The sequence below is a fragment of the Amphiprion ocellaris genome, chromosome 1, assembly GCF_022539595.1.
Source record: "Amphiprion ocellaris isolate individual 3 ecotype Okinawa chromosome 1, ASM2253959v1, whole genome shotgun sequence".
In the NCBI taxonomy this organism is placed as follows: domain Eukaryota; kingdom Metazoa; phylum Chordata; class Actinopteri; family Pomacentridae; genus Amphiprion; species Amphiprion ocellaris.
The window spans coordinates 24,914,815-24,933,125 of record NC_072766.1 but is presented as its reverse complement, the minus strand read 5'-3'; the positions used below and the strand labels follow the sequence as shown (position 1 = coordinate 24,933,125).

Sequence of the window (18,311 nt, the reverse complement as noted above, 5' to 3'; positions counted from 1 at the left end):
TGTCTGTCTGCAGAACGGACACTGTCATTTTCATCTATTTCTTTCAATTAAGACTTTCTCAATAAATGTGTGTCCAGGCACTGTATAAATGTGTAATTGCTGTCACATTTTGCTGTGTTAAATGTAAACAGTAGATCCAATTAACTAACAAACAGTAAGTTTGTCTCAGGGTCAGATTGTCTCAATTTTATGATCTAAGGTGAGTCAATATTTGTCATTTTAAAAGCTGTCTGTTTAGCTCTCTCCAGCAATGTGCTGTATTAAATAGTGTGTTGACAGTGTTTATTTTGTTAGAAGTCAAACATATTTGGCTTTCTTTTGCTTGGAGTCTGGGAGCATGAAGTTTGTGGCATTTTGAAAGTAGCACAAAAATGGAAAAAATTGAAGGTTTAAATGTTTTTACATGAAAGTAATATTTAGTTGAGAACATTTTGTAATTTTGCAACATTATATCTGGACATTATACATTACATTATATCGTTATATCTTACAACATTATATCTGGATCTGCTACAGATGTTTAAACCTTGTTGCCTGGGAGAGACTCGTTGTAAAGTTTTACCTAACATACATTAAAAGTCATAAGCTTTAGAAACCCCCAATTTTCCATTTTTTTTTTTTTTATATTGGAATTCAAGTAGTTCAAGACCAATGAAAAGCTTAAAATTGTACAAAGGTAAGTGGTGAACTGCCAGAGGTTTAAAAAAAAAAGGTTATTTGAACAGTATTGAATCAGGGAATCTGGCAGAGTTGCAAATGAAACAGGTAGCGGGTGATCTAAAGAGAATTCAGGAAGATAAGATGAGGGCAAAGCGGGAAACCGGTAAAGACATGGGGTCTGCATTGATGATCTGGTGCTGAATGAAGGTCTGAATCAAAGTTTTGTGGAGTTGAGGGCTTAACTGAAGGCAGGTGAGTCAACTCCTGAACAGATGTCCTCACTACTGATTCAGTTGCAGCTTAGTCCCACACAGAGGGAGAGATGGAAAGGAGAAGAGACTGCCAGCAAATCAGAGGCCGAGGCAGGGGGCCTGGCAGGTAGGTGTATGATGTACAACTTTAATGGACCTAAAATGGGTCTAAGTAGCCATGTTACATTAGCAATAACAGAATAAACTCTGATATTGGTACATTATTGACTGTACTTAAATCATTCATAGTAATAATTTGTAATAAATGTTTACACTTTCCTTTCGACCTGGATTACTTATATGAACAAATGTTCTCATTGATAAGAGGATAAACAAACAAAAGAAGACAAAAGAAAAAGAAAGATACACATATTTATTTGTTACAGGGCTTCAAAAAACTTGCTATGTTAAAAATATACATGCAGCAACTTTAATTGTCTTGTTTTGGTGATGGAGAAAGCTATATTCAGCAAATTTTCCTAGTGGCATGGCCTAATAACTCCTTTTGAGAGATTAGGATTGACTACAGCTGGTGATTCTGCTGAGCCAATTAAATAGGACCCTTTTTAGTTGGACTCAGCCACAAACACTACAATGGGGATGTCTAAGGAGCTCCACGCAGATCTGAAAAAGTAAGTCATTGAATTGAAAAAATCAAGAAAGTATCTTGGATTCATGTCAAGGATGCTACAGATGCCAAAATCACCTGTGCAAACAATTGTAAGTATGAAGTACATGGTACAGTTGTGTCACTGCAGCAATCAGGAAAAAAAACACAAGCTATCAACTGCTGCTGAAAGATGACTGGTCAGGATGGTCAAGACTCAAACAAGAATCATCAAAAAGCAGGTCTGCTATGAATTAGAAGCTGCTGAAACACAACTGTCAGTGTCCACAGTCAAGCGTGTTTTACATCGCAATGAGCTGAGAGGCTGCCATGCAAGAAGGAAGCCTTTCCTCCAGATATTTCACTTTATGGCTTGACTGAAACTTCCTGTTAATCACATAGACAAAGAAAAGTCCTTCTGGTAGGATAAACATAAAATTAACTATTTAGCCACAATGAACAGAAATGTGTTTGGAGGAACAAATGTGAAGCTTTTAACACCAATAACATCAAACCTACTGGCAAGCATGGTGGTGGCAGTATCACGCTCTGGGGCTGTTCTGCTGTCGGTGAAAATTGTGATTCATGCAAAGTAAACAGAGTAATGAAAAATGAGGATTACCTCCACATTCTTCAGGAAAACCTAAAACCATCAGCCAGAAGGTTAGGTCTTCGACACACTTGGGTGTTCCAACAAAACAATGACCAAAGGCACACATTAGAAATAGTAAAGACATAGCAAAATCAGGTTAGATTTCAGGTGTTGACTGGCCTCTGTAAACTCCTGACTCAAACTCATTAAGAACCTATGGACTGCTACAAGGTCTTCACAAGTGTTACAAAGGATTCATGACTCATCAATAGGATTTTCCTCAGAACTATTCTCTCAGTGTGACATGAGATCATTTTTCTGATCTGTTATAAATGTGAACAGTGATGAACTGATCTCTAAAAGTTTCTAAAACAGACAAAAAAAAAGGTAAAGGTCAACAATTTAGAAATTATAACCTGATGCTTCCTTCAAGGATGCTGTTTTTTGTTTGTTTGTTTTGTTCCAGAAACTTAAAAACTTATAGTAAGACTACAATTAATGCATTCTGGTTTGAAAATGGTAGATGTGCACTCTATATCATTTGTTTTTGTGCTTGAGTTATTGCAAAAACACCTAACATTTGATCTAACATTTATATCCATGGAAACATCTTGATGTGAAGACAAACATTTTTATTAAGGAGCATATCATGATAAGGAGCAAATATGACTGTACACATCTTTATTTACTTGGTTAATAAAAAGAAAGAAAAAGAGTTCTAAAGAGCAGAGAGCAGTAACAGAGTCAGACCAGTATGAGAGTCCCAGTGAGTGAGTCAGGACTGGGAACACTGGTCTCTCCTCAGTGTCTCTGAGAATGGAGTCTGGGAGCCCTGGGTGGCCTCACAGCTCACAGAGACCACCTTCCTCCACTGGTCTGCAGGGAGCCTCAGGGTGCTGCTCCAGCTGTAGAGGCCGTCCTTCTCCAGCACCCCGGGGCTCCTGCTCTCCTCCCAGCTGCTGCTGCTGCTGCCGTCCACCTTCCAGGACAGACTCCAGTCTGAGGGGAAGCCCTTGTTGGCCAGGCACATGAGCGTGGCCTTCCCCTGCTGCAGCTCCTCACTGGAGGGGGGCAGCACCGTCAGGGTGGGACGGACATCACCTAGGAGACACCAATCAGCTTAGAGGACAGGGAGCACACAGCTGTCAATCAAACATCAGGAAACGGGCTGCCGCATTTTGCACCAACTGGAGGCGGCTCAGGGCTGACTGGGAAACACCAACATAAAGAGCATTGCAATAGTCACATGAGTGTGGCCTTCCCTATGCTGCAGCTCCTCACTGGAGGGGGGCAGCACCGTCATGGATTGGAAAGAACTCCACCCACTGCAGAGAACAAGATCAATAGAATTTTTTGGAGCTAAAATTAACAACTGCTGGAGAAGAGCATTTAACTTCTGCTGATGTTTCTCTGAGTGGATGAAACTGGTCTTAAATGTTTCACTTCCTTCTCAGACAGGCATCACTGGTCAACCATAGCAACAGACAGGTTTCAGTGTAAAAGATAAAAAGTTAAAATTTTTTATTGTATAACTTTTAAGTCATAAATTTTAATCAGGTTCATAGTATTAAAAACTTGTTGGTTTATTGAAGACCATGTCATGTATGTTAATTATGAAGTAAACAGGAAGAAGATCTGTCCATCAAAATCAATCAGAACCTCATATAAATTAATATTGACACATTTTGTTCTCTGATTAAATGATTAATCCACTGATAATCAGCATCATCAGAGTGATCCAAGTCCCTGCTAGAGTGAGTCAGACATTTCCATAGAGAACCACTTTGCATCAGCAGCTCCATGCTCCACTGCTCTGGGAGACTTTATAATCCTGACACTTGAACTCTGGAGGACTGACAGCTGTCCTCCATGACAACAGAAGACACAGAAATCCTCCTCATCAAAAACATGACTCTGATCTGCATCCTCATCTGGACTCTCCTCTGCTGCTGCTTCACAGGTAAAGTCCAGAGAATCAGACTCCTCTCCTCTATCAACATCCATCCCTCTGAAATGAAGCCCACAGAACCATGATGCTGCTTTCTGTTTGTGTCTCTGTATCCTCAGAGTCCAGAGGACAGACCACAGTGACTCAGTCTGGAGCAGTGAGCTCTGCTCTGGGAGGTTCTGTCACCATCAGCTGTAAGACCAGTCATAATGTTCGTGTGTGGAGCAACCACCAACTTCTATCCTGGTACCAACAGAAGGATGGAGGAGTTCCTAAAATGCTCATTTACTATGCCAGCACTCGAGCATCAGGAATTCAAGATCGTTTTACAGGCAGATTAAACTCTGACTTCAGTCTGACCATCAGTGGAGTCCAGACTGAAGATGCTGCAGTTTATTACTGTATGGGTCAATTCTACATCAACAGTCAGTGGTCGTTCACACAGTGAAAAAGCGTTGTACAAAAACCTCCCTCAGTCAGACTGAACAGAAAGTGAACTGACTGATACAGTTCACTGAACACACACACACACACACACACACACACACACACACACACACACACACACACACACACACACCTACACACACACACACACACACACACACACACACACACACACACACACACACACACACACACACACACACACACACTTTGCACTATACACACTCAATATCCATCAATTGGCATCATGAACTAACAAGTGTGTGCTCCTCCATATAACTATATCTACTGAATCAGAACACTGTCAGCATATATACAGTATAAATCTATACAATTAAACATTGTCTCTGATATGAAGATCAAAAAACTGATACTCACACACACTGAGACTCATTCTGTGCTCTAGACGCTTCAAGACCAACCGACCTGCTGTGGAGCTTTCAGTCACTTCAATTGATCACAAGAAATCTACTTTCATTTTAAATAAATTGACAAAGTCCAAATATATAAAATGTGTTCAGCAAATAGTTATACATAATACAGTTTTTTATGCTTGCATAAACACTAAAAACAAAAGAATTACATAATTATCAACACCTTACACTCAAGGATCGAAATATCCCAAACCAGATTTTCACCACCATAAACACACACTTTTTGCAGAACAATACACACATTGATTTGCGAAACACTAAACACACTTGTATACATTAGACACAGAAGTATATCATGATGTCACTTCCTTGCAGTGCCAAAGCACTGACTGACAAACCACCACACTCATGAGCCAGTAGGTTACACACACACATCAGGTGTGCAAACACATGATTACTTTATTGTAGACACACCACTCAGGTTTGAGCACTATAAAACCACCGTCCTGCCAATATGGGCCCTTACAACACAGATCACATTCTCACATTTTTGGACTGATTGCACAACCTCATCACAGTAATTAACCAAATGCACCAGATGCAACACATTGTCATCTGGGACAATGTGTCATTCCACCACTGCTCTGGTCCAGAACTGGTTTCAGCACCATCCACAGTTTACAGTACTGTACCTTCCACTATATTCTCCATTTCTAAACCCCATCTAAGAGTTTCTCTCGGCATGGCGTTGGAAGGTTTATGATCTCCAGTCCCAGGCTCCGGTGCCCCTCATTCAGACCATGGAAGAGGCTTGTGACCAAATTGACACTGCAGCTGTGCAAGGATGGATCCATCATTCAAGACGGTTCTTCCCACGTCTTGCCGATGAGGATATTGCCTACGATGTTGATGCCAGATCCAGCCAGGTGAGGAGATGTGTAGTATTTAATTTATTTTATTCAGATTTCTTTTTTTTCTTTTTCATTACAGTACTTTTAAATTGTACCTGTAGTACAGTATTTTTATTTGTCTATTTTCTGGGCTTACAGTGTTGGGACATGTTTTGTTGTGATTTTTTTTTTTCTGCATTTATTCTCATTGTTTAACGCCACAAAAGGGGTGTCAACATTTTATGAGATTGATGCATATTTTAGTCTCGCAGCCAAATATTTTAATATTTAGTGCATGTGTGTGACCATCACCAGCCCTCCCTGAAAGCTAAGCTGACATTCTTTATTAGAATTCCCTATTATAAGCCAGGGAGGGCAGTGCTACACCTCAGTGATGTGCAGGGGAAACAAAGACTGGACAGGACGAACAGGACGAACAGGGATAGAAACTAACAGGCGGTGCTATTACAATTAAAGAGTGTGAGGTGGTGTGTTATTCCCAACTACTAACTGCCCATCAATAAAACAAAAAAAAACAAAAAACAAAAACAAAACAACAACAACAACAAAAGATATTCTATAAAGAAATAATTAAACAAACGGTATTGAACACCATAACTGTGGATGTCTTGACAGGATAGTATAGAATAGAATAGGCCGGAAGAGGATACTAGTGAAGAAGAGAATGAATTTAGTGTAGAGACTCTGGAGAGAGTCTCAGCACATTCTGGTGGGTCCCATCATTTGTCAACAATGGGACTCGACAGGAGCTCGACAGGAGGAGGAGGACCCCAAAGCCCAGAACAACAATCACGGCAAGGCAGGGCCAAGCCAACAGGGCACCCCTCCCCCCTGGGCTGCAGGAGTAGGAGCCACAGGGCGGTGCCCCCAGAGAGCCACCGGGGCCACCGTGAACCACGCAGACCCAGAGAACAAGAGGGAGCAGCTACCGACACCCCCAGCATGCCAAGACCGACCCAGGCCCCCCCCCCCCCCCCCCCCCCCCCCCCCCCCCCCCCCACACACACACACACACACACACACACACACACACACCCAAGGGGTCCAACGGCCCCACGCAGCCAGGAGACCAGACACAGGGGCCGAGCGGCCCACCGAAGGGATGGCAACCAGCCCAGCACAAAGCAGGCCGCCACCGGAAGCCGGCCAGAGCAAATCGGAGCCGGGCCCCGATGTGAGTCCAGAGGGTAAAAATGGACAGTGTGGTGGGGCCCTGCGACGCCGACAGGGAGGCACCCACATACACCCCCGCATCAGGCCCCAGGAGAGCACAGGACACCCAAGGTCCCCACACCCCGCAACGTGCCCTGACAACCCACCAGGACAGAGCCACCACACGCCACCAGCCCGCAGTACAGGCACAGCGCCCACCAGGACGGCCAATCCAGCCCCATTAATGCCCCATTAGTTCCCCCCAGGCCACAGCCCCCAGGCCCCAGGGACCCCCCAGCCACAGCAACAGGGATGATGGTCCACCCCTGCCGCCCCATAGCCATAAGGGGGCCGGGTCCCACCAGCGAGGCCATATCAGTGGAACCCCCCCCCCATTACCCCCTATTAATATGTCTCCCGATCCCAGACTGGAGACATTATCCCTGCACCTTGATAAGTGTAACCCTGAGTGTCATGTGGTGCATTTGTTGTGATTGTCTATGTTGACTGATTTTGGTTATATAAAGAGAAATAAATCATATTTTCAATAGTCTGCAGCATTGATCTTGTGTTGCATTTGGTGAATTTACCATGCTGTATATTTGCACTTTCTCTGTGTACTTCACTTGCAGTAATCTAATCACTGAGGGGTAGAACTGCTAAAAATGTTTAAAAAAAAAAAAAGTTAAACACAGCAGTGTGCAATTCGTTCAAACAGAATTTTGTGTTTCATATGGTAACATAATATGGTTTTTATAAATGTGTATATAATTTTTACTAGAGTGTTTCATTTTGCACAGGATCTGAGCCTGAGGTGTTCTGCATATTGTGTGTGTGGCTGTGTTAATTGTGTGTAGTGTTTTGAAATTCTGAGCCCTGTTTTCAAAATCGTGCTGAAGCAATCGTAAAAAACTGCAATATACATTTTCTTGTGTTGAGTATCCAGTATTGTATACAGTGGATGCTAAAATTATCAGAGCCAACTATGCAATGTAAATGTATAAAGTCTATTTGTATATAATTACACGTCAGTAGAACAGCTTTTAAGATAGATAAAAATCTTTTATCAAATGAATCTCTTGTGCATTTCAAAAGTTTGGCACAGTACATGCACCTTTAGCTTCATTTATGGAGATGTTCATGAGTAATTAAGCTACCTGATGTTCTATATTTTCTTCTCATGAACGTTAACAGTAAAGACATTACAATATGTGAGAATGTTCATCTGTCACATTATTGTACATCTGCTACCACCTGCTGGTGAAATTGAGAATGAATCTACAGTCACAATGTAATCCGTGAACTTGTCATTCAGAGATTACAAAACATTTACACTTAAATGTGATTTCTTAGAGCAGTACACATATAAAAAATCTGTTTGGGTTTTTTTTTTTCCAGCCTCAGAACTTTAGGGGAAGATGTACGATGGCTCTGTGTACAGTAGAGACCATGAGTCTGTGTTAGCTCTTTTCACAGAAATCTCTTCATTTTTTCTTTTATTTTCAACCATTTGGTGATCTGATGTCTAATTTCTATTATCCAGGAAGTCCGCCATATCAACATCTATTGTTTCAGTTTCTACATCCTCCTGATTACACTCATGAGAAAAAAAGTTTCTGGTTTTTACTCCTGTTCACACATTTAACAGGGCTCTTACATCCTGGTCACATAACCCATGTGTGTCACTTCTGTTAGTGATGTCCAGTCATAGCTGTGAATGGCTGTCTCTAATCTTCATGTTTCTCTGACAAGCAGACGTTGATTCAGTTGTTAAGTTTGTAACGTCCAGGTTATTCTTGCTGTTTCCTTCTGATGTGCACATTTTGATCTGGCTCTGTTCCACTAACGATGTCATAGTCTTTGTTCTTCACATAAAAGCTCTTTGATACTTTTAAAGAAAATGTCAATCTTTGCAAGCCAGTCAGCTAGACAAAAACGAGCTTGCGAGTTTCCTGATGAAAACTGTTGCCTTGTTGCTGTACCTATTGAGCCCATGCTGGGAGGAACTAAACCAAGCATTCAGGACGAGGCTTTCCAACGGTTTTTTTGAATAGATGAATTTGGGTATTTGCTAAATGATAGACTGCTGTAAAAACTGTGCTGTACAGAGAGACGGGCTTCTCTCTGTGACCTTATAGTTCTGCAGGCAGCCTCACTATGCAGGATGTGATGTTGTACTGTTGTCTGTCTGTCTGCTGTTCTCTTCTCCACTGTGTACTGCAGCCTTCCTCCGGCTCTGCTGATGAAGTAAAGACACCTAGTGATTGTTGCCATGGAGGGGTGGGAGTGACAGTGCAGTCTCGGTGCTGTGATCTAAGATGGAAACAAACACAACTGTCAAGAAATGTCAAAAAAAGAAAATAGTTTATCTAGTGTACAAACTGACACTTAAAATTTACACTGAATACTTCTGCATATATTGCTGTGACATAGACCTATATGGATTTTGTAGCAGTTGTCTGACATGCAAGAACAAAATCAAAGTTTCTCTGGTCACATTAGTGAGCTTGTAAAAACTTGGATTGTCTTGACTTTTCCCATTTCCAATTTGTTATTTCTTTGTGGTCTAGGCAGTCTCTCCTGGATAGACCATAGATAGAATTAAAAGCAAGAAAGCAATATGTAATGTTTTAATTTAATTCCATTTGCATTTACTGGGATAGAAGACCAGAGGCAGATAGCATAGCATTGCGAACACTGCTTGCTGGTCGAGGAATGACCAGGAATTAAGAGCTGTTGCTGAAAGTCTGTAGGTTTTGCTGAAATCAAAACATTTTGAAGTTTTCTGAAAAAGATTATGATAATACGTTGTGCACCTTCCCAGGCCCGTAGCCTATGATGGGAATCATCTGGCATGCCAACAAACAAACACATCATCCCCACCATAGAACATGGTGGTGGCAGCATCATGATGCGGGGATGCTTCTTGGCAGCAGGGCTGAGAAAGCTGGTAAAGGTAGAGGTTAAATGGGTGCAGCAAAGTAGAAATAAATCCCGGAGGCCATTCTGATGCAGTCTGCAGGAAAACTGTGGCTGACTTATGCAATCACTTATCTAACATTTAATATTTTAATTATTTAACATTACGCTGTAGAAATTTCTTTTCACATCAACATATTTTTTTCATTGCAAATTCTTGGTTTGGAAAAAAAGCCAAATTATAGTGACCATGGTAAATGTCGAAAACATCCAATGAGGATGAATACTTTTATTAGATGAGTTGTTTTGTACGTAAAAACTGTGTCTTAATTTAAGAGTGGAAGAAGTGAGATACATTTCAGTTGTGATTTTGTACAGTCAACACATGTATCTGGCATAGAGTAGTGATCTAAGTTAATTTTATACACAGTACATCTATCTAAAACCCCTTCTTAATACCAACATGCTGAACATAATAACAGTGAAATTATTTGCAAAATATATTTGGGAATATGGTGCTTGCAAAACACAGTTGTGTCTTCAAAATTTATGCAAAAAGGCTGCATTTCCCATTTTTACCTTTGAAGGAGCCCTTAGAACTGGCCACGTCTGTTAGTTGCAATGAATCCATTCTAGAAATGCAAATTCACCACCGACAGTCCATGAAACGTGGCACAGTGACTGATGACGTACAGGTGAACAGGCAGGTGGTGGAATCAGGTGACTGGCAGAGTGGGAAACTTGCTGAAGGCAACTGGACCGGAGATGGCAATCCATATCACCATCTGATGTTTCATTATCTGGCAAGTCAAGTGAACAACAATGATAATCACAGGCATGGATGGAGGATTATGAGCCCCTGGATACAGACTAGTCAAAGGCTCCAGCCCCTGGACGTACTTTTCAGCAGGTTTCTCATGTCTCTAGTGGTTTTGGATTTTGCTCTAATTATTTTGTCTCTTTGCTGTTGTCTTGTGTCTCTTTGTAGTCATCCTGCGTTGTTTTGTAGTTGTTTCATGTCTCTTTGTAGTCAATGATTTTTTTTATGTCACTTTCAAATTCTTTTGTCTGTGTTTGCAGTTGCCTTATATCTGATTCTAATAGTTCTGTTTCTTGCAGTCCTTCACTGTATGTATTTGTGTTGTGTCTCTTTGTAGCCATCCTGTGTCTCTAAATAGTTGTCTTGTCTCTCTTTCTAATTGTTGTCTCTTTGTAGTTGTTTGGTGTCTCTTTCTCATTGCTTTTAATTTTCATGTAGTTTTCTTGTGTCTGTAATTGTTTTGTCTCTTTGCCTTTGTTTTGTGTCTCTTTGTAGATGTTTAATTTACATCAGCCAACTGTCCCTTTAAACTGACTGTTCTGTCCGCTAGTTTTCAGTTATGTATTACTTTCAATTAATGTGTCGACCTAAGCCCACATGCAGTTCATTTCATGTCCTCTGCTCCCCCACTCCATCCCTTCACTCTGCAGTGGCTACTTGCGTGACGTACGTGGCTACGTAAGTGCTGAGCAGAAATGAACGAGGGGATGTCAAATGATTACTGAAACACACCACTCCTCTTCTACGTAGGAGAACTGGAAATAGATTTAAACAGAGGGGGGCAGGGTACGGAGGAGAGGAGGATGTCATAGCTGTCATAAGTGACTGGATAAAAGAAAATCAAGTTAATGCCCCACAGGTCTGTTTACTTTCTTTTGAGCTGGTTAATTTAAAGTAAATCTTTGCACCCCACCGCTAAAGGAAACCTGAGGGGCAGAGAGTGATTAAGACTCCCAAGGGGTTTTCCTATGCAAAGGGCAAGAAGGGCTTTGAAGAATATTAAGAACAATCCTTCTGTTTACATTATTCAGTTTTAATCAGCATCTTCCATTCAGTGTAATGAGTGTTGTTATCTTCCTCACACAGATGTATACAGTACATGCATTTCAAACTGGAGGTCAGAGGTGAGCAGGGAGAAGCACCCTGGAACAGTTAAGTAATAACTGTTGCCTATTAAAACTTGAATCTCAATTCCAGAAGTTTTTTGTCACATAATAACTGGTTATGATCACATTTTGCTGATTACTGTAAATGCAAAGAGCTGAGAACTCAGCACCATTGCAGAGCAAAAAAACCCAACAAAACAAAAAAAAAACCAGAAGTCTATAAACAGGTTGAAAATTCAGTAATAATTCAGGCTGAATACTCTTTGTTGCATATCATACTCAGCCACTGTCTGCATTTAAATTATTCACAGTATTTTGGATATTTTCTCAATCACTTTTGCTCTGATTAACTCCTGGCTAATCAAGAAATGACCAAAGAGTTGGAGCATGACTGAAGCTGAGTCTGGCCATGTAAATGTCTCTGCCTTGTGAAGATACTTAAGACAAAGTACAGCTAAACCTGATGGGTACAATAAAACTTTTGACCTTGTGATGACACTCGTTGGAAAGAAGAATCAATGATGTTGTTACCATTTATGCAGAGGAGAGATAGAAATGTCTGTGCCAAACTGCACAAAAAATTGTTAGCTTCATGCTACCCAAGTGGGCCAGATAATGGACAGGCCATCATAAAACAAGCCTCACAAGCTGCATTATCCCAGATTCAAGATTCAGTTCTATTGTCAAACATTTATTGTCATATGTATAGAAACCAGAGAGTTACACTGTACAATGAAATTCTTATTTTGCCGATCCCTTTTAACCAAATGTACACAATGTATAAAAAAACGAAAGCTAGACTCTACATAAATAAGCAGACGTAGATTGACAACAGTAGTGATCGTAAAGTGAACTGTGCATTTGTAAACTTTAGTTTTGATGAAGTGACTCTGGCAGTGGTAAAGTGATTAGAGTAGTATTATAAAGTGCATACTACACTGAGGTAAACAGTTATATATTCTGTGTGTGTGCATAGAGTTCGGTGAAATTGTTCAGTTCAGTGTGAGTGTGTAAGAGAGACATTCACAAGTCATTATTACATGGCAGCTCTCTTTACATTGAGTGACCATGCAGGTGGAGTGTTGTCGAACTCTATTTCACTTTCTAGCTGTAGTTCTCTGTGATAAAATTACCTGACATTTTTATTTATGGTTCTAAATGTAACGTAAATATGATGGTGGACCTCTATGGAAAATGAAGTTTCTTCCCATTCTGTATTTCTTTGGTGTTGTGTGTGTGTGAGTGTGTGTTTGGGTGCCTGGGTGTATGTGAGCATGGTGATGTGAATGATAAGAGTGGAGGAGGAGCTCTGACTCCTTATCTGTTCCTTTGTTAAGATGACACGATTACAGTAATTGTTCCGGCTACTAATCAGACCAATGCAGGACATGGCATATGTGTGTGTGTGTGTGTGTGTGTGTGTGTGTGTGTGTGTGTGTGTGTGTGTGTGTGTGTGTGTGTGTGTGTGTGTGTGTGTGTGTGTGCGTGCATGCGTGTGTGTCGGTGTGCCGGTGTATTGTTGGAAATGTGAGGAAAGGCAGTGCTGAGGTTAATGCAGATGAACGAGGGTCTTTAAGTGGCTCACAGCCTGAACCTTTGCTGCCTGTGGTTGAAAACCCTGTTACTAGGCAACATCCCCAACATTCAGTGTCATGTGACATTCTGGTAAGTCATGTAACATTCTATAAGTCATGTGACATTCTGTAAGTCATGTGACATTCTGAGTAGAACATCGAAGGTAAATGTGTGATGTCACATGTCAATACTTCAGATTTTCCTGCTCTGCAGAGAAAACAAACTCCTCAAGATGAGGTCCAGTGTAATGCACAGAAGAGACGGAAGAGAAACAAGAACTCTGGTCTCAAAATCAGATTTGGGTTGACGCTGCCGTCCCTGAGTGGCCGATCAACCCTGACAGTGATGAGGACCTTGAAACCATGGAAATAGAGCCAGATTCAGAGCCCAGAGAGGGACCCAAACTGGAGCCCATAGACAGACCCGAGCTGGAGCCCAGAGACGGACCCAAGCCAGAGTCTGAAGATGGACCAGAGCAGGAGCTCAGAGATGGACCAGAGCCAGAGCTTGAAGATGGACCCGAGATGGAGCCCACAGACGGACCCGAGCCAGAGTTCGACGACGGACCCGACATGGAGCCCAGAGACGGACCTGAGCCAGAGTCCAAAGATGGACAAGAGCTGGCGTCCAAGGATGGACCCGAGATGGAACCCAGAGATGGATCCGAGCCGGAGTCCGAAGACGGACCCCAGCTGGAGCCCAGAGATGTACTCAAGCCAGAGTCCGAAGACGGACACGAGCCAGAGACTGCAGACGGACCCAAGCTAGAGTCCGAAGACAGACCAGAGATGGACCCGAGGTGGAGCCCAGAGACGGACCCGAACCGGAGTCCAAAGACGGACCCAAGCCAGAGTCCACAGACTCCAGAGTCCAGAGACTCTGTCCGCCCAACAGCAAATCGTACGTTGAAACATTTGCTAGATATTCGAGAGGCAGAGTCCTTGAGAAAGATCGGCGATCTGTCTGTAGATCTCAAAAAAGAAAAACAAAAAAATAGAGATGCTTCAGTCAAAATTCAAAAAAATGGAAACATCTTTAGCAGATGTGACAAGACAAAAAGAGGAGGCTGAAACCTGTTTGGCCAAATGGGTGGAGGAAAACTCGAAGATAAAACATCAGCTGCAAAAAATTTTGCTGGACTTTGAAGAAAGACAATGCCGGTGGTTCGATGATAGAAAAGTGTCTCCTGACATCGAAACTAGAGAGGACACTTGAAGAAAAGAGCCAAGAAGAATGTGTCCAAGAGGTGGAGGTCAAAAAAGAAAAAAAGAAGTCCTGGTGGAGAAGGGTAGTTTGTTTCTTCAGGAGACTTGGTGGGACCAGAGCTCAGCCTGATCCAGGTCGACCCTCTTCCCCTCAACCTCCGTCTGTCTGGACCCAGAACTATAATAAAAACAGCGGCAGAGCTGCTGTTAAAAAAAAAAAAATCTGTTCATGTGTAGCTGTGATTATGCACTAGTTTTCATGTATGTGTGAATGTTTTATCCAAACATATTTGTCAGAGTCGGTGGTTTACTGCTGAGTTTGAAGCTGTTTGAATGAATGAGCGGAGGCAGTTAAATAAATGTCAGAGCTGCACGCATTATTATTATGTTATTATTACGTTATTCCTGTTATTCCTTTCAATCGAGCACACTTTAAGGTTTTCTCTCATTTGTTTTCTCCTGATAGAAATATTTAGAATATGTACAGTTATTTACATATCCAGTGATTCAATAGTTCAATAGTGTTTCTGCAGATTTCCAGTGAAATTTGACTCGAACCAGCAGCTCTATGACACTTAAAAACAGAAACGTAGAGGTTCCATACTGCATGGATGTCATACTGAAATGTTTCTCCTTCACAGGTGAACTACAGATCAGATTAATGCCACCAGGTAATCTATGGTATAAAGACACATAATAGAGATAATAATTAATAGAGCTGCTTCTTATGGCTCGGCTCACTAAAAACAGCTCCCAAGTGGCTCCTCAGATTTTCTGTTGCTTAAATAAATTTATTACCAAAAATAATGTAAATTTATGTGTAAAATGAATTCCTAATGTACAAAACATACATGATATGAAATGTTTATTACCTATATGGCTTATTATACTCCACATGGAAGAGAAAGCTACAAAAATAAACTTTAAAGTACAAAAACAAACAAATACCATCTCAATTCAACAAAAAGATGTACTCTGATTGTATAATACTTCTGAACTTTTAACTATTTACAGTGAAACAACACAGAGAAGCTTAGAGAATCACTCATATTAAAATGCTTGTGTGTGTGTGTGTGTGTGTGTGTGTGTGTGTGTGTGTGTGTGTGTGTGTGTGTGTGTGTGTGTGTGTGTGCGTGCGTGCGTGTGTGCGTATGTGTGATGATTAGTGGTGAGGTTTCACAACAGCCTGCTCCATAGCCTGGGATACACAACAGGTAATATTATTTAAGCAACCTGATTGGTCACAGATGATTGCATTCACAAGTTTTTGTTTTTTGTGTATTTGTGTGTAAAATCACACTTGTACAGTTGTGAATCGTTCCTGCAGATATTCAGTTGTAACCCACCTTTTCTCATTAAAATCAAAAAGTACTTCTTATTTTTAAAAGCAGAGCATTTTTGGTGTTGCTCATCAACATGGTGACAGTACTAAGAATCAGCAGAGCACTACACATTGTTTCTCACTGTTGAGGCAGGGATAATGTGATATATTAAATGTTCCACACACTGTGGACATTAACCAGCTTTTCTTGTTTCCCGGTCTGTCTGCAGCAGACAGTCGCAACAGGTTACAGGAGCCAGCCGGTGATTGAAGTGCTGCTCGGTTGAATTCCCGAAAGACCCGTGGAAATCCAGGTGGTATGGAGACATCATTCAGTGATGTTGCCCTCCAGCACACTTTTCAATGTGTGTGTGTGTGTGTGTGTGTGTGTGTGTGTGTGTGTGTGTGTGTCTGTGTTGATAATGACATCTCACATTCACACAAAACTCTTTGTACTTTTAAGCCCCCAACTTATAGCTTCATCCTGTTTACCCTCACTCAGTCAAGAGCAATAACAAGGCTGCATTAGACTAGCTGTGTCTGCAATCACTTCCTAAAAGTGCACTGCATTTAATGACTCCCATTTTATTTCAGTGTCCCTGTTCTGCATGTGTAAAATCATCATAAAAATTCCCTAAACGTATAAAAGTAGTGTCCAACTCGCTGATATGTTTCCCACAACTCAGTCCTTAAAAAAGGGTCTACAGCTGTCAGTGATGATGCATAATGAGGATCACATGAAATATCAACTTATTTCCAGTAAACTTGTATTTAGTGTATTTTACATATAGCAGTAGTGAATGGATTAAAAAAAGAATGATTTTGGATACGCCACTTTCTGCTATCAACCCAGAATGCAATGCACACGTACATGTTCTCAACAGTAGTCAATGGTGTTGATCGTCTGAAGTGTCTGAAATCTCAGTTAACTGCTCAGTATTGAGTGAGCTATTGAGAGTCAGTTATACGGAGAGTAGTGAATGAGTGAACAAGCAGGTGATTTCAGACACAGCCTTACAGAAAGTCTGAAACCTTAACTCTAAATTTGTAAGACTTGTATCAGTTTTGCCTGAACAACATTCACAGACGTTTAACATCTGGACATGACTTGAAATTAGTCCACGAGTATGCAGTCTGACCTGAGAGATGTGATGTCAATTACAATAGGTAAAGCAATCCATCAAGCCTCCCATGTCTCCCAAACCTAAACCAAAAAGCCAACCAAACTCTAATGGGATCTCAAATGGTTGCTTAATATAATTGTCTTTATTGCTTATTGGCTCTGTGGAGGGAATGGCGGGGGTGAGGGCTGCAGTTAGTGCTGGGTGTGCACTGGGGGAGTGGGTGGAGGTATGAAGCTAAAAGCTGAGCCCTGGTCAGGAGACAGTGGAGATTGCTCTTTATGGCCTTGGTGGCGGAGGTCCATGCCAGAATATGGCCGTCCATTACAGTGAGCTCTATTAGGTTAATGACTTTAGCAGCTTTATGGGCATGAGCTCATTACTTAGACAGGCCAATCTAATCACCAGCCGCACCAGCAGTTTGAGGGTAAAAATGGACCCAAGGGTTTCCCCAGTGCTGCCCAGGAGATATCATGGTTTCCATGTTGTGTGGTGTATTTAACTTACAAAAAACGCGAACCAGGAGCAATCAGTTCACAGTGTCACATTGTCTATTGTACAGAACTAAAACAGGTTTGTCATTAGTTAACTGCAGTGTACTTTTTTTCTGTACCAATAACATGTTCAGGTTGAGATAATTAGAGTTCAATAGATGTCCTGTGTGTTTTGATGCTGTGTCCACACTGTTAATGGGAACTCTTCAAACACTAATAGATAATCAACCTCAGGAGTACCTTACATCATGAAATAAGTAAAGCTTAGATTATATTTGCATTTTAAACAAATCTATGGCAAAAGATTTGTTGAAATATCTGTATTACTTGTGTGCACCCTTATATGTGAATACATGCATGCTTGTAAGTGTGTTGCATAGACTCTCGCTAAGGCTGGGTGAGGCTGACAGTGATGAAAAACAGCAACAGCAGCATCATCGACTCTTCCTGCATCGACTCATCAGCCTGGTGCTTCCTGGGTCTGCAGTGTTCAATAGGCAGCTGCAGGAGTTTGTTGGGTTCATCTCACACATCAGCCGCTGACAGGGTTATTTTAAACCCCAGGGTTTGATGGTACACAGTGGTCAGAAGTTAAGCAACAGGCTTGGTCTGGATAAAATGTAATTTCACGTTTGTTTTAGCTCATGATTTATGTGCCACTTTCTGCACTGAAATATCTATTTCAGATGCTCATTTTCTTTAACATACATGCTTGCAAGAGTGCATCTTGATTCCCTGCTCCAGATAATGTGCTTCATTGTGTTGTATTTACCTTCATGTCCTAATCAAAGTTAACCGCACTACCAGC

At 41.4% G+C, this 18,311-nt stretch overlaps 2 gene segments (V, D, J or C); one reads left to right on the top strand and one right to left on the bottom strand.

Annotated features, from left to right (window-relative positions):
- Positions 1-2,838: 2,838 nt before the first annotated feature.
- Positions 2,839-3,413, bottom strand: LOC129349192 (Ig kappa-b4 chain C region-like). The segment is given in 2 exon segments: positions 2,839-3,211; positions 3,320-3,413. Coding segments are annotated over 2 exon segments (420 nt in total).
- Positions 3,414-3,978: 565 nt separating this feature from the next.
- On the top strand, positions 3,979-4,506 carry LOC129349191 (Ig kappa chain V region 120-like). The segment is given in 2 exon segments: positions 3,979-4,070; positions 4,178-4,506. Coding segments are annotated over 2 exon segments (420 nt in total).
- Positions 4,507-18,311: the final 13,805 nt, after the last annotated feature.